The sequence below is a fragment of the Piliocolobus tephrosceles genome, chromosome 4 (assembly GCF_002776525.5).
Source record: "Piliocolobus tephrosceles isolate RC106 chromosome 4, ASM277652v3, whole genome shotgun sequence".
Taxonomy (NCBI): Eukaryota; Metazoa; Chordata; class Mammalia; order Primates; family Cercopithecidae; genus Piliocolobus; species Piliocolobus tephrosceles.
Window position 1 is genome coordinate 177,383,790 of NC_045437.1, and position 14,994 is coordinate 177,398,783.

At 45.5% G+C, this 14,994-nt stretch overlaps 1 protein-coding gene across 1 annotated transcript in view; it reads left to right on the plus strand.

Annotated features, from left to right (window-relative positions):
• The first annotated feature begins 264 nt into the window (after positions 1–264).
• LOC111528414 (ubiquitin-conjugating enzyme E2 D2) overlaps positions 265–14,994 on the plus strand; it is a 64,697-nt gene continuing 49,967 nt past the window's right edge. Inside the window, exon 1 of the mRNA XM_023195156.3 lies at positions 265–899. Within this exon, the coding sequence (XP_023050924.1) occupies positions 876–899 (24 nt within the window). The 5' untranslated portion in view covers positions 265–875. The remainder of the gene's footprint in view (positions 900–14,994) is intronic.

Here is a 14,994-nt window from a genome sequence, read left to right on the forward strand (position 1 = left end):
CCTTCAGGAACGTTGCAGTGGGCCTAAGTGCCTCCTCTCGGAACTGGTACGGGGACAGTCGTGCGATTTTGACAACATTCGCCTTTTAATGTTTATTGATCTTTTCTGACACGCGCGTCGGTTCCCATCAGCAAGGAAGTCAACGGTAGCGGCGCGGGAGCCTGCAGAACTCGCGCTCTGGCTCTCGCGGGATCTCCGCCCAGGGCTTCGCAGCATCACCCCCTCCGCGGCCGTGGCGGTGGCGGTGGCGGCGGCGGTGGCGGCGGCGGTGGCGGCGGCGGCGGCGGCGGCGGCGGCGGGGCGTAGCTTACTCACAGGGGCGGCCCGTATCCCTCCGCCGCCGGCGCGGCTTGGCCCTCCCTCCCCTGGCCCGCCAATCCCTGCGCCTCCTGACCTGCCCCTCGGTCGGGCCCACCCCGTGCTCCGACGGCCCCACCCCGGCGGCGCCGCCCGCCCGCCCGCCCGCGCGTCCCTCGGTCCACCTGCAGCAGGCAGGAAGGCAGGCAGTCCCTCCGGCTGTACGACCGAGAGACGCCGGCCGAGCTTGGGCTTTTGCTTTCTGGCGGAGGGATCCGCGGCGGCTGACTAGGCGGCGCTGATCCTGGGAGGAAGAGGCAGCTACGGCGGCGGCGGCGGCGGCTAGGGCGGCGGCGAATAAAGGGGCCGCCGCCGGGTGATGCGGTGACCGCTGCGGCAGGCCCAGGAGCTGAGTGGGCCCCGGCCCTCAGCCGGTGCCGCCAGACCCGGTCTCCTCAACTCTCCATCTTCTCCGGCCGACCGCGATCGCCGAGGCGGCCTCAGGCTCCCTAGCCCCTTCCCCGTCCCTTCCCCGCCCCCGTCCCCGCCCCGGGGGCCGCCGCCACCCGCCTCCCACCATGGCTCTGAAGAGAATCCACAAGGTAAGCGGCCGGAGGTCGGCTGCGGGGCTGACCAGCTGAGCAGGCTGCGGCCTGCACTTCCTGCCGTAGTCTCCGCCGGCCTCGCAGCCTCCTTGGATCCCGCTGCCGGTGCTGGCCCCGCTGGGCGGCCTCCATACCCCACTCCCAGTGATGGCGCCCGCGGAGGCTCCGGCGCGCAGCCCGCGCTTAGGCCGGAGGTGCTCTGGCGGCCTCGGCGTTCCTCCCCGGCTGCCCTTTCAGGCCCGCATGGTGTGGACTCTTAGGGCTTCTCTCCAGTCTGGGACTGCCGCTGCACTTGAGGGCCATTGTCCGGCCAGGATGGCGGGGTTGGGGCCGTGGGGGGCGCTGGGGCGTTGGGCGGCCCCTTCGACAGAGGTCGAAAGGGCTTCTCGCCCCATTTCTGTTCCCTCCTCCCACACCTGCCCTAGCTCCCTCCACAAAACCGCCTGAGCTCGGGCTGACGGAGGAAGTCGTTTTGCCCGATCCACAAGTATCTCTTGAGTTCACTTACCTCTTGGGTGGCAGCACACATCGGTCCACCCTGCTTGTCCAGAAACTGTTAAGAGTTGGAAGTTCAGAAGAAAAAAAAAGGTGACTTATGAGGGAGGAGGGAAGTAGAGGGAGATTCATTTTATTCTTTGAGGTTGCAATATGTAGTTAGAAACTAACACTTCCGTTTTGCAGGATTGGATTTAATAGAAAAGCTGTACATTGGCAAAGGTAGAGATAGAAACCTGAACAGTGAAAAAACCACCAGAGAAATTACACAAAAGTTCCTTTCACAGTCTCTTCGCAAAATGGGCTTGACGCTATTAAGTGATGCGTTTACCGAGACTGTTAACTGGGAAGGGATTTTACTAGATTTTGTATTAAAAAGGATTTCTTTGCTCTTTAAAGTGAAGGATTATTTAGTTATCGATAAGGAGGTTTTCCTAATAATACATCTAGAGTATAAGATTGGCTTAAAATTTAGTTTTTTTCCCTTTCTGATGTTGTAACCTGTTAGTGCCACTTTCATGTTTTTTTCATTAGAAGTAGGGAGGCACCACTATTAATTTCTGTTCTGTGTTTCACCTGGCTACTCAGATTGGCTATATTAAACTGGCAGCTACTTTTTTCTTCAACACATCTTCTTCCTTTTTGTGGAGAATGGGATCTTGCCATGTTGTCCAGGCTGGTGTCGAACTCCTGGGCTCAAGCTAGCCTCCCACCTCTACCTCCCTTAAGTGTTGGGATTACAGGCATCAATCACCCACTGCACACGGCCTATACCTGTAGCTACTTAGTGAGAAGTAGGTACTGGGGTTATCCATTCTGGATGATGGGATGGGTGTGCAAGAGGAAGAGAACCAGTTTTCACCTTGTCTTAAACTAAGAATACAGATTGATGATTTAAACACCTCAGCTCAGCGGTTGGTCGTATTTTCATTTTTGCTCAGACTTAGTGTGGAATCAGTCCCATTGGTTACTATAATTAGGTTAGCTCCTTAACTTCTTTTGACTTCGATTTCTAACAAATGAAGAAGGGCAGATTTTAGACAATAAATCTTGTACTAAAATGAAATAGTATTTGTTGAATACCATAAAGAAGCTTGAACCTTAAGCAAAGATGTCTTAACCATTTAAGGGGCAGGAGCACACAGGAATAGTCATCCAAATAAAATGTATACATATGTATTTTTAAGGCATTTAGGAATTGCTAGGTCCTTATAGAATCTAATTGGGAAGTTATCAAATACTTGTAGAAGATTGTGCTCTTATTTTAAAACCTGAGGAAGAGCAAGTGGGTATAATGTGTGATAATTTACAGATAAAGAAATGTAGACTTTAATCTCTACATTGATTTATGTGTGTAATGGACTTATTCAGAGAGGGAAATATCTCTTCGACACAAAACATACATTTTAATTAATAATACTTGCCCTGGTAATATGGTTTCTTATGAGTTGCTACATATTTTCCAGAATAGATTTTCCCTAAAATATGCCTTTGTAATATTTTTAAATAACATCAAGTTTAGAAATAATTTGAACTTTTTTTGGGGACAGAGTTTCACTCTTGTTGCCCAGGCTGGAGTGCAATGGCATGATCTTGGCTCACCGCAACCTCCACCTCCTGGGTTCAAGTGATTCTTCTGCCTCAGCCTCCCGAGTAGCTGGGATTACAGGCACACACCACCATGCCCATCTAATTTTTGTATTTTTAGTAGAAACGGGGTTTCACCATGTTGGCCAGGCTGGTCTCCAGCTCCTGACCTCCGGTGATCCACCTGCCTCAGCCTCCCAAAGTGTTGGGATTACAGGTGTGAGCTGTCCTGTCTGGCTTGAACCTTTTTTTTTTTTTTTTTTTGAGACAGAGTCTCCCTCTGTTGCCCGGGCTGGAGTGCAGTGGTGCTATCCTGACTCACTGCAACTTCCGCTTCCCGGGTTCAAGAAATTCTCCTGCCTCAGCCTCCGGAGTAGCTGGGATTACAGGCACCCTGCCGCCATGCCCAGCTAATTTTTGTCTTTTTAGTAGAGAAGGGGTTTCACCATGTTGGCCAGACTGGTCTTGAACTCCTGACCTCAAGTGATTACTCCTGACCTCAAGTGATCAGCCCACTTTGTCTTCCCAGAGTGCCGGGATTACAGGTGTGAGCCACCTCATCTGGCCCGGCCTGAACTTTTAAAATTCAATATTAGCCATTTTCCCCTAGTTTATACCCCTAGAGCTCTTCACAAAGTATGGCTTGACTTCTCTGAGACTGCTGGTGATAAGAAAAATGAAATTTATTTTGATATACCAGTCAAAAAGATTGTGAAAACAAAATGGAGATGAATTTTTTTTTACCAAACTCTTTGTACCACAATGTTAAGTTGAATAGCAGACTTACTAGGCATGGATAACATCAGTTCTATCTTATCTTCAGTCCTAGTAATGTGTCTGCAGTGGAATCCCCATTGCTTGGCTTCTATAATTGATCTTGATCTTGAACCTTCCCAATTGTTCCCTGAAAAAAAATAATTCTTTTTTTTTTTTTTTTTTTTGAGACGGAGTCTCGCTCTCTTGCCGGGGCTGGAGTGCAGTGGCCGGATCTCAGCTCACTGCAAGCTCCGCCTCCCGGGTTTACGCCATTCTCCTGCCTCAGCCTCCCGAGTAGCTGGGACTACAGGCGCCCGCCACCTCGCCCGGCTAGATTTTTGTATTTTTTAGTAGAGACGGGGTTTCACCGTGTTAGCCAGGATGGTCTTGATCTCCTGACCTCGTGATCCGCCCGTCTCGGCCTCCCAAAGTGCTGGGATTACAGGCTTGAGCCACCGTGCCCCGGCCTGAAAAAAAATAATTCTACTTAAATACCTTCTTGACTTATATGTCATGAGTTGCTGCATCTGGGTTCTAATGAAATTTTTCTAAGAAAAACTACATTTGACATGTGACATCTTCAGGAATTCAATATCTTGTTTCTTTGACAGGGACACTATTCATGTCTGTGAATTTGGCAGTCTTTGAAATGCCATGTCTTTTTTGGAAAAAGCTTCTGATGGACTTTATTTTGATATACATCTTAAGGTCCCCTGACCTATGTTATAAAAGAGCATAGCAAAGAGTGTCATTATGAACATTGTGTGTAGTTCTGGGCAGGGATTGGGATCCTTTGGGATTGTTGGTATCTATACCACATGGCCCCACCCTGCTATGTTTTGAGGTTTTCTGCTGACTTTTTAGGTCTTCAGCTTTGATTTTGATGCTTTGAGTGCCTGCCTCTAGCAGCACCACCCCCAGCCCTTTTCCAGTTGGCTGCATCTCATCTGTTGTGGGCTAAGAAACCAGATCACAGAGCTTATTAAAATTGTGTCTAAATTAAGATCCAGTAGGTTCTTGACTGAAGAGGGCTTCATGTGCTCCGTGAACTGTGGTTTCCTTGGCTGATCAGAGACCTTTTTGACTTGCTTCCTGTTTTTCTTCTTTACTTTTGCTATACAGATGTAGGAGGCTTTTTGGTGCTCTTAGAGTGCTGTAATGTTGAAGTATTTGGTTAGTTTCTCTATTCTTGGGAAGGGTAAAAGGCTAAATATCTTGATTCTTTGAGGAGTTGAAGACTGTCCAGAGTTGGATCCTACTAGTAGCAGGTAACGTTTAGTATACATAGCTTTCAAACAAAGTAATGCCAGGATTGTCACTTGATCTATTTCTGTGATAGATATTTTTTTTTTTCTTTTTTTTTTGAGACAGAGTCTCACTCAGGCTGGAGTGCAGTGGTATGATCTTGGCTCACTGTGAACTCTGGCTCCCAGGGTCAAGCAGTTCTCTTGCCTCAGCCTCCCAAGTAGCTGGGATTACAGGCACCCACCACCATGCTCAGTTAATTTTGTATTTTTAGTAGAGACAGGGTTTCACCATGTTGGCCAGGCTGGTCTTGAACTCCTGACCTCAGGAGATCCGCCCATCTCGGCCTCCCAAAGTGTTGGGATTACAGGTGTAAGCCGCTGCACCCAGCCTATGGCTAGCTTCTTTTAAGGCGTCTCAAGACAAAGTTCTCAATGAAATAAAGATACCAGGTCAGGCACGGTGGGTCATGCCTGTAATCCCAGCACTTTGGGAGGCCCAAGTGGGCAGATCGCCTGAGCTCAGGAGTTCGAGACCAGTCTGAGCAACATGACAAAACATGATCTTTACAAAAAATACAAAAAATTAGTTGGGTATGGTGGTGGATGACTGTAGTCCCAGCTAGGTGGGAGGCTGAGGTGGGAGGATCTCTGGAACCTGGGAGGTAGAGGCTGCAGTGAACCGTGATCAAACTGCTACGCTCTAGCCTTTGCAACAGAGTGAGACCCTGTGTCAAAAAAAAAAAAAAAAGATTTCAAACGCTGATGTTTATAAAAGCCAGGCAGGTACCAAAGTGAGCAGAGATAATTTGAGGGAGCTAGAAAATGCATGTGCTGTCAGATGAGGGCAACTGCTAACCAGCTCCCTGCAAATGTTGCCATTGCCAAAATCTGTGGACCCAGTGTTGCCATAGCTTTCATTTAAAAAAAAAAAAACAGAGAGAGAAGCCACAAATCCAGATTTTTTGCCAACCGATTCAAATTAAAAAAAAAAAAATACACGTTTTGGTCGACATCAGTTTAGTATGTGGATTAAAGTAACAAGGGATTGGGGTTCCTTAAGTAATCAGGAGTGTAAAAAGATTAAGTCATTTAAACAATACTTCCTGTATTTTTAAAAGTTTGAAAGTATTGCTTTATGTAAGATTAAGTTTGTTTTTTAGACAGTCTTTGCTTTGTCACCCAGGCTGGAGTGCAGTGGTATGATCTCGGCTCACTGCAACCTCTGCCTCCCAGATTCAAGCAATTCTCCTGCCTCAGCCTCCTGAGCAGCTGGGACTACAGGCTTGCGCCGCCACACCCAACTAATTTTTGTATTTTTAGTAGGGATGGGGTTTCACCATATTGGCCAGGCTGGTCTTGAACTCCTGACCTCGTGATCCACCCACCTCGGCCTCCCAAAGTGCTGGGAATACAAGCATGAGACACTGTGCCTGGCCTTACGTAGTTTTTAAATACAATTCTAATTAACTTGCCTTTTTTTTTTTTTTTTTTTTTTAAATGAGACGGAGTCTGGCTCTGTCGCCCAGGCTGGAGTGCAGTGGCGCGATCTTGGCTCACTGCAAGCTCCGCCTCCTGGGTTCACGCCATTCTCCTGACTCAGCCTCCCGAGTAGCTAGGACTGCAGGCGCCTGTCCTGAAGCCCGGCTAATTCTTCTATTTTTAGTAGAGACGGGGTTTCACCGTGTTAGCCAGGATAATCTCCATCTCCTGACCTTGTGATCCGCCCGCTTCGGCCTCACAGAGTGCTGGGATTACAGGCGTGAGCCAATGTGCCCGGACAAACTTGCTTTTTTTTTTGAGACCTCAGTTGATTTGCCCTCCTCGACCTTCCAAAGTGCTGGAATTACAGGGGTGAGCCACTGCGCCCAGCCAATTTGCTAATTTTTGTATGGTTTTGTGTGAGGTCTTGGGAAAACCAGTTTTGTAAATACATTGATCCCGTAGAAGTTTATGTATTAATCTTCCATTATGATCTGTTTCATGTTTTGAGTTTTTCTGTAGACTGACAGTACACTTTAAAAATGTCTGAGATTGGGAAGTTACCAAAGCATGATCTTTTTTTTTTTTTTTTTTTTTTTCCTGAGACGGGGCTCCGCTCTGTCGCCCCGGGTGGAGGGGTGTGGCGTGATCTCTGTTCACTGCAAGCTCAGCTTCCCGGATTCACGCCATTCTCCTGCCTCAGCCTCCGGAGTAGCTGGGACTACAGGCACCCGCCACCACGCCCGGCTAATTTCTTTTTGTATTTTTAGTAGAGACGGGGTTTCACCGTGTTAGCCAGGATGGTCTCGATCTCCTGACCTCGTGATCCGCCCGCCTTGGCCTCCCAAAGTGCTGGGATTACAGGCTTGAGCCACCTCACCCGGCCACCAAAGCATGATCTTAAAGAAAGTAGTTGTAACGCTGAACAGTGCTGTATTTTAAAAAATTGCTTAGGCTGGGTGCGGTGGCTCGTGCCTGTAATCCCAGTACTTTGGGAGGCCAAGGAGGGCTGACCACCTGAGGTCAGAAATTCGAGACCAGCCTGCCCAACATGGCGAAACCCCGTCTCTGCTAAAAATACAAAAGTTAGCCAGGTGTGGTGGCACTCACCTGTAATCCCAGCTACTCGGGAGACTGAGGCAGGAGAATCACTTGAACCTGGGAGGCAGAGGTTGCAGTGGGCCAAGATCTTGCCACTGCACTGCAGCCTGGGCAACAGAGCGAGACTCCATCTCAAAAAAAAGAAGAAAGAAAATTGCTTTAAAATACCGTAGGCCAGGCGCGGTGGCTCATGTCTGTAATCTCAGCACTTTGGGAGGCTCAGCACTTTGGGAGGCTGAGGCAGGTGGATCACACGGTTAGGAGTTCAAGACCAGCCTGGTCAAGATGGTGTAACCCCGTCTCCAGTAAAAATATAAAAATTAGCCTAGGGCACGGTGGTGAGTGCCTGCGATCCCAGTTACTGGAAAGGCTGAGGCAGACAATTGCTTGAACCCAGGAGGTGGAGGTTGTGGTGAGCCGAGATCGCGCCAGTGCACTCCAGCCTGGGCGACAGAGCAAGACTTTGTCTCAAAAAAAAAAAAAAAAAGAGGAAAAAGGCCGGGCAGGGTGGCTCATGCCTGTAATCCCAGCACTTTGGGAGGCCGAGGTAGGCAGATCACCTGAGGTCAGGAGTTCAAGACCAGCCTCAACGTGGAGAAACCGCGTCTCTACTAAAAATACAAAATTAGCCGAGCGTGCATGCCTGTAATCCCAGCTACTCGGGAGGCTGAGGCAGGAGAATTGCTTGAACCTGGGAGGCGGAGGTTGCGGTGAGCCGAGATCACGCCATTGTGCTCTAAACTGGGCAACAAGAGCGAAACTCTGTTTCAAAAAAAAGAAAAAAATAATACTGTACTAGAGGTGTGGTACCATATATTAGATTAATATTAGAGGTAAGGACTGATGGAATTCCTATCAAAATGACGAAATGAATTAACAGGTAGTAGTATTGGGAACTTTAATAAACGGTTGTCTGAATATGGCTATTTAAATTAGTTTTATCTTGGATAGCAGACATACCTTCTTAATCCAAAAGGTGAGCTTCTTCACATAATTTCTAGGTAGTTTTTTTCCGCCCACTAAAAAAGTATTATTTCCTTTACAAAAGATCATTGAATTGAAGCACTTTCTTTGGCTCTACTAGGTTGTTATTTAAATATAATTCAAACAGCCATCATTGAGGATAACTGTTAATAAATCTAGGTTTTCTCTGAAGTCTCCCAGTGTATATTACTGTACTGATGACTGACAAGGAAGAGGTTTTGACAAGGTCCAATTCTGTATATTTCTGCTAAAATATCCTAGGCAGTTCCCAGGATAGGAATATCTGACTCATTCCTCATGCTAGCAAAAACTTTTGCAGCCTTATCCCAGAAATGCAGGAACACACTTGTTTTGTCTGTAGAAATAAAGTTTTGATGGTTAGATTTCCAGACAAACCTTCAAAATCATGTTAAACTATAACATAGGAAAATAAAGTAGTATTTCTGTCTGCAGAGTCAAGTGAGATTTCGGGTAATAGAATCATAAAATGTTAGCACTGTAGCACATCTCAAGGCTGCTGTCTGGAAAGGCTGTGTGGCTTACCAGATAAGACTAGGTCTGAATTGAGAACCTGGATTTCTTGACTGTGTCCAGTGTATTTTCTGGCAAGCCATGTGTTATTGTTACATAGCTGTTAGGTATATAAATCCAGAGGATGCAGCCTTTTTTTCTTTTGTTCAAACAATTGGATATTTAAACTATGTCTTGGAACCTGAAGATCTTCCTCAACTTCCCTTTTTATGGTTGGCAAGGTTGCTCATAAGCCCTCTTAAAACTGCAAATTTATTTAGGCTTGACACAGTGGCTCCTGCCTGTAATCCCATCACTTTGGAAGGCCAACATGGGAGGATTGCTTGAACCCAGGAGTTCAAGGCCAGATTGGTCCATAATGGGAGACCCTGCCTCTACAAAAACAAAACAAAGCGAAACAAAATTAGCTGGGCATGGTGATGTGTGCCTGTGGTCCTGGCTACTCAGGAAGCTGAGACAGGTGGATCACTTGAGCCTGGATGGAAGATCAAGGCTACAGTGAGCTGTGATCACACCCCTGCACTCCCGCCTGGGCAACAGAGCCAGATTCTGTGTCAAAACAACAACAACAACAACAAAAACAAGTATTGCAAATTTGGTATTTTATTCTTGCTACCACCATCCCCGCCTTTTTTTTTTCTCTGAAATGGAGTCTTTACCTCTGTTGCCCAGGTTGGAGTGCAGTTGTGCAATCTCGGCTCACTGCAACCTCCACTTCCGGGTTCAAGAGATTCTCCTAGGCCGGGCGCAGTGGCTCAAGCCTGTAATCCCAGCACTTTGGGAGGCTGAGACGGGCGGATCATGAGGTCAGGAGATCGAGACCATCCTGGCTAACACAGTGAAACCCCGTCTCTACTAAAAAAATACAAAAAAAACTAGCTGGGCGAGGTGGTGGGCGCCTATAGTCCCAGCTACTCGGGAGGCTGAGGCAGGAGAATGGCGTAAAACCCGGGAGGCGGAGCTTGCAGTGAGCTGAGATCCGGCCACTGCACTCCAGCCTGGGTGACAGAGCAAGACACCGTCTCAAAAAAAAAAAAACATTTCAGCTATCCTCTTTAGAGTACTCATTGTGCATCAGGAATTACTTGATCTTTTCAGCAATCTTTTAATAATTCTGTTCTCCCCAGGTTAGATAAGGAAACAGTGGGAGAAATAAATTTGCTTAAGATTATATGGTTATAGTGGGAAGAACTAGGATTCAGATACAGGTGATCTTGACTGTAGAGCTATTGTCTCACCAGGTTTACTTGTTTTAGTCATTGCCCTTCTCCCCTCTAATCTCTAGAGAAGTGTTACTTTTCCCTTTGCCATACTTAACTTTTGCTTTACATCCTTTTCTCTCTCTCTCTTTCCCTCTTTCCTTCCTTCCCTCCCTCCCTCCTTCCTACCTTTTTCCTTTTCTTGTTTTTGCTCTCTGGTAATTGTCCTTGTTTTCATACTTCCAATCTCTTCTCCACTAACTCCCCTTAGCATCCAAACTCATTGAAGGTTTTCCCCCATTTAAAAAAAAAAAAGCAGTAAAATAACTTTTTAAACTTCCTCTCCCCAAGAAGAGCTACTTCCTTCTTCATCTTTATCCTTCCCATCTCTGACATTTCAGTCCCAAAATTATTGAAAGAATAGTCTTTTCACTGTTCTGGAACTATTTAGTAAGTTCACTAATGATTATTTAATTGCCACATTCAGTGGATACCTCAGTTTTTGTTTAACTTTTATAATAGTTGACATCGTTTTTATTCAGTTCCTTTGGCTTCTGATAAACTGCTTTCTTCTTCCTCATATCTGGTGTTTCCCAGCTTTATTAGAATGCTTATCAAAGTAATATTATTGATGGAATACAAGCCAAAATGTATGAAATCATGCATACTTTTATTAAAACTGAGAGCACTGGCCAGATATGGTGACTCATGCCTGCAATCCCAGGACTTTGGGAAACCAAGGCAGGAGGATCACTTGAGCTCAGGAGTTGAAGACCAGCCTGTGCAATATAGCAAGACCCTGTGTCTACAAAAAATTAAATTAGCCAGGTACAGTGGCATGTGCCTGTAGTCCCTGCTACTCAAAAGGCCGAGGTGGGAGGATTGCTTGAGCCCAGGAGTTTAAGACTGCAGTGAGCTGTGATCATGCCACTGCATTCCATGCATTCCAGCCTGGACCACAGAGCGAGATCTGTCTCTTAAAAAAAAAAAAAAATGGAGAGCACAAATTATCTCAGATACATTAATAAATACATGCACCACCATGCCTGGCTGTGTATTTTTAGCAGGTTTCACCATGTTGGCCAGGCTGGTCTTAAACTCCTGGCCTCAAGTGATTCACCCACCTAAGCCTCTCAAAGCGCTGGGATTACAGGTGTGAGCCATCATGCCCCACCCAATCTCAGATAAATTAATTAAAATATATAATCAAACTATGTCACAAAAAAAATTATTAAGAACTATCAAGATGAGGTTGGGCGAGGTGGCTCACGCCTGTAATCCCAGCTCTTTGGGAGGCTGAGATGGGCGGATCACAAGGTCAGGAGATCGAGACCATCCTGGCTAACATGGTGAAACCCCGTCTCTACTAAAAAATACAAAAAATTAGCCGGGCGTGGTGGTGGGCGCCTGTAGTCCCAGCTACTTGGGAGTCTGAGGCAGGAGAATGGCGCGAACCTGGGAGGCGGAACTTGCAGTGAGCCGAGATCGTGCCACTGCACTCCAGCCTGGGCGACAGAGAGAAACTCCATCCCAAAATAAAAAAAGAACTATCAAGATGAAACATCTGTCATTCTTATTTTGCTCTCAGTTTTAAGAATAGTATTTTTCATACATAATAAAGTCATCCTCATCAGGTACCACTTTAAATGTGTTACTGTATATTGTTTTTATTGCAGTATATGAAAATTTGTTTCAAACAGATACATGGTAGCAAAAGAAAGAATACAGACTGCATATTTTGCAGTTAGACTGCTGCTGACATTAATTATCCCATCATGGATAGGTCACCCTAATTTTTCTGAAAAATAAATGCCTGTTCTTTCCTCATGTTTATTTTAACATAATATGACTCCTTGAGTTTAAGAATCAAAGGACTGTTCAAAGGACTGTGCTTTCAGTTTAAAATGTCTTTCTCGGCCGGGTGCGGTGGCTCAGGCCTGTAATCCCAGCACTTGGGGAGGCTTAGGCGGGCAGATCATGAGGTCAGGAGATTGAGACTATCCTGGCTAACATGGTGAAACCCCGTTTCTACTAAAAATACAAAAAAATTAGCTGGGCATGGTGGCAGGTGCCTATAGTCCCAGCTACTTGGGAGGCTGAGGCAGGAGAATGGCGTGAACTCGGGAGGTGGAGCTTGCAGTGAGCCGAGATCTTGCCACTGTACTCCAGCCTGGGTGTCAGAGCGAGACTCCATCTCAAAAAACAAATAATAATAATAATAATAAATAATAAATAATGTCTTTCTCCTAGATATAAGTCAATTGAGGATGGGTTAGTACACTTGAGGATGGGTTAGTACACTTGAAATATTTAATATATAATAAGCTTCAGTTAAATAACTTCTTTTTTTTTTTTTTTTTTTTTTTTGAGACAAAGTTCATTCTTGTTGCCTAGGCTGGAGTGCAACTGCATGGTCTCGGCTCACTGCAATCTGCGCCTCCCAGGTTCAAGCAACTCTTCTGCCTCAGCCTCCCAAGTATCTGGAATTACAGGTGACCGCCACAACGCCCAGCTAATTTTTGTATATTCGGTAGAGATGGGGTTTTACCATGTTGACCAGGCTGGTCTTGAACTTCTGACCTCAGGTAATCCACCTGCCTCGGCCTCCCAAAGTGCTGGGATTACAGGCGTGAGCCACGGTGCCTGGCAATAACTTCTCAAATATATATTGAATTATGATAAGAAACAGGATAGATCTGTGATGGTCAAATAGACAATGCTGGAGACTAAATGATGTTTATACCTCAGAACACAGATGGAAAGTTAAATGTAGGCATCATTTGCTTTCTTGTGTGCAAGTTTCTTAAGGCAAATTACTGCTTTAAAACTACAAAAATATGTAGTATTTCTTAAAAACGTGTTAAAAGTGATAGAATTGACCAGGCGCCGTGGCTCTTGCCTGTTATTCCCAGCACTTTGGGAGGCCAAGGCGGGTGGATCACCTGAGGTCAGGAGTTAGAGACCAGCCTGGCCAACATGGTGAAACCCCAACTCTACTAAAAATACAAAAATTAGCCAAGTGTGGTGGTGGGTGCCTGTAGACCCAGCTACTTAGGAGGCTGAGACAGGAGAGTCGTTTGAACGTGGGAGCCGGAGGTTTCAGTGAGCCCATATTGAGCCACTGCACTCCAGCCTGGGCAACAGAGTAAGACTCTGTCTCAAAAAAGAAAAAAAAAAAGCATGCCAGGCATGGTGGCTTAAGCCTGTAATCCTAGCACTTTGGGAGGCTGAGGCAGGTGGATCACCTGAGGTCAGGAGTTCAAGACCAGCCTAGCCAACATGGTGAAACCTTGTCTCTACTAAAAATACAGGAAAAAAAAAATTAGCCGGGTGTGGTGGCGGGTGCCTGTAATCCCAGCCACTCAGGAGGCTGAGGCAGGAGAATTGCTTGAACCTGGGAGGCGGAGGTTGCAGTGAGCTGAGATCACGCACTGCACTCCAGCCTGGGCAACAAGAGTAAAACTCCATCTCAAAAAAAAAAAAAAGTAAAATTTGGAACAAAAATAATCACTGTCTTTATTACTATAATATATATTAGTAATTAGTATCTCCCAGGGAATGCTGTAGTTGTAACACTTGTAGTTGGTCCTTCCCAGAATCATGTTCTCTTTGATCTTTGTTCAGCACCTTTGCTTATACAGAGAATCTCTTCTCACCCCCTCTCCCACCTCCTAAATTCTTTATTCATACTTGGAGACCCAGCAGAAATGGCTTCTCTAGGAAGCATGTATGAGGCATACAGGCAGTCAGAGTTCAACTGTAGAATTGTTTCCTAGTGTGTAGACATGATTGATTATTCCCTCATTTAGACTGAACTCCCCTGGGCAAAGTTCTTGTCTTATTCTTCGTATTCCTAGTAGCTAAAGCATGGTATTCCATGTTTGCCAACAACATTCAGTGAATGCTAATATCAGGTGGTGTGGCAAAAAAAAAAAAAAAAGAAGAAGAAGAAGAAAGAAAAAGTGGAATTTTGGAGCATTTGGGGCCTTAGGCAAGTGACTTCGTGAATTTTCTTGAAGCTCAGCTTCCCTGTCTGTAGAATGGGAATTATACCCTGCAAGCCTGTGGGGAAGATTAGACAGAAGAGGGTTTAGCACTTATGGACTACATAAAAGGTAGTTTTGTTGTTATTTTTTTACAAATGTGCTTGGCAGTTTTATTCACAGTACCCAATATTTAGAAATAACTCAAATATCCATCATTAGCTGAATATATAAACAAAATGTAGAAAATCCATATACTGGAGCATTACTCACCAATAAAAAGGAACAAATAGTGAAACAGCCCTGCCACTTAGCAGTTTATTGGTCGGCTCCAAGTTCACCCTCCAGTACTTGCTCTGCTTTGACTAAATAACTTCTGAAGTATGTATTTGAGCTGGTGAAGGGCTGGACTCTTTCACCTTTGCAGTGAACAAAATGTTGGACTTTGTCAATAGAGGGCACTAGAGGGACATTACAGAGGGAATGGGCCTCTTGGATTTGGTGGACTTTTTTTTTAAGGTTTTTAAATATTATCATGGTGTCTTAACTTGCCAATAATGTTGACCTACGGAATTGGTATAATCTCGAAATCTTAGGTGTCAGTGTTAGATATGTGTTTCACATTTTACTTCATTGTCACCCAAAGCAAAAAAAAAGAAAAAAAAAAAAAAACCTGAATGTGAAAAGAATGAAGTCTTATAATATTTCTTTTTTTTTTTTTTTTTTTTTT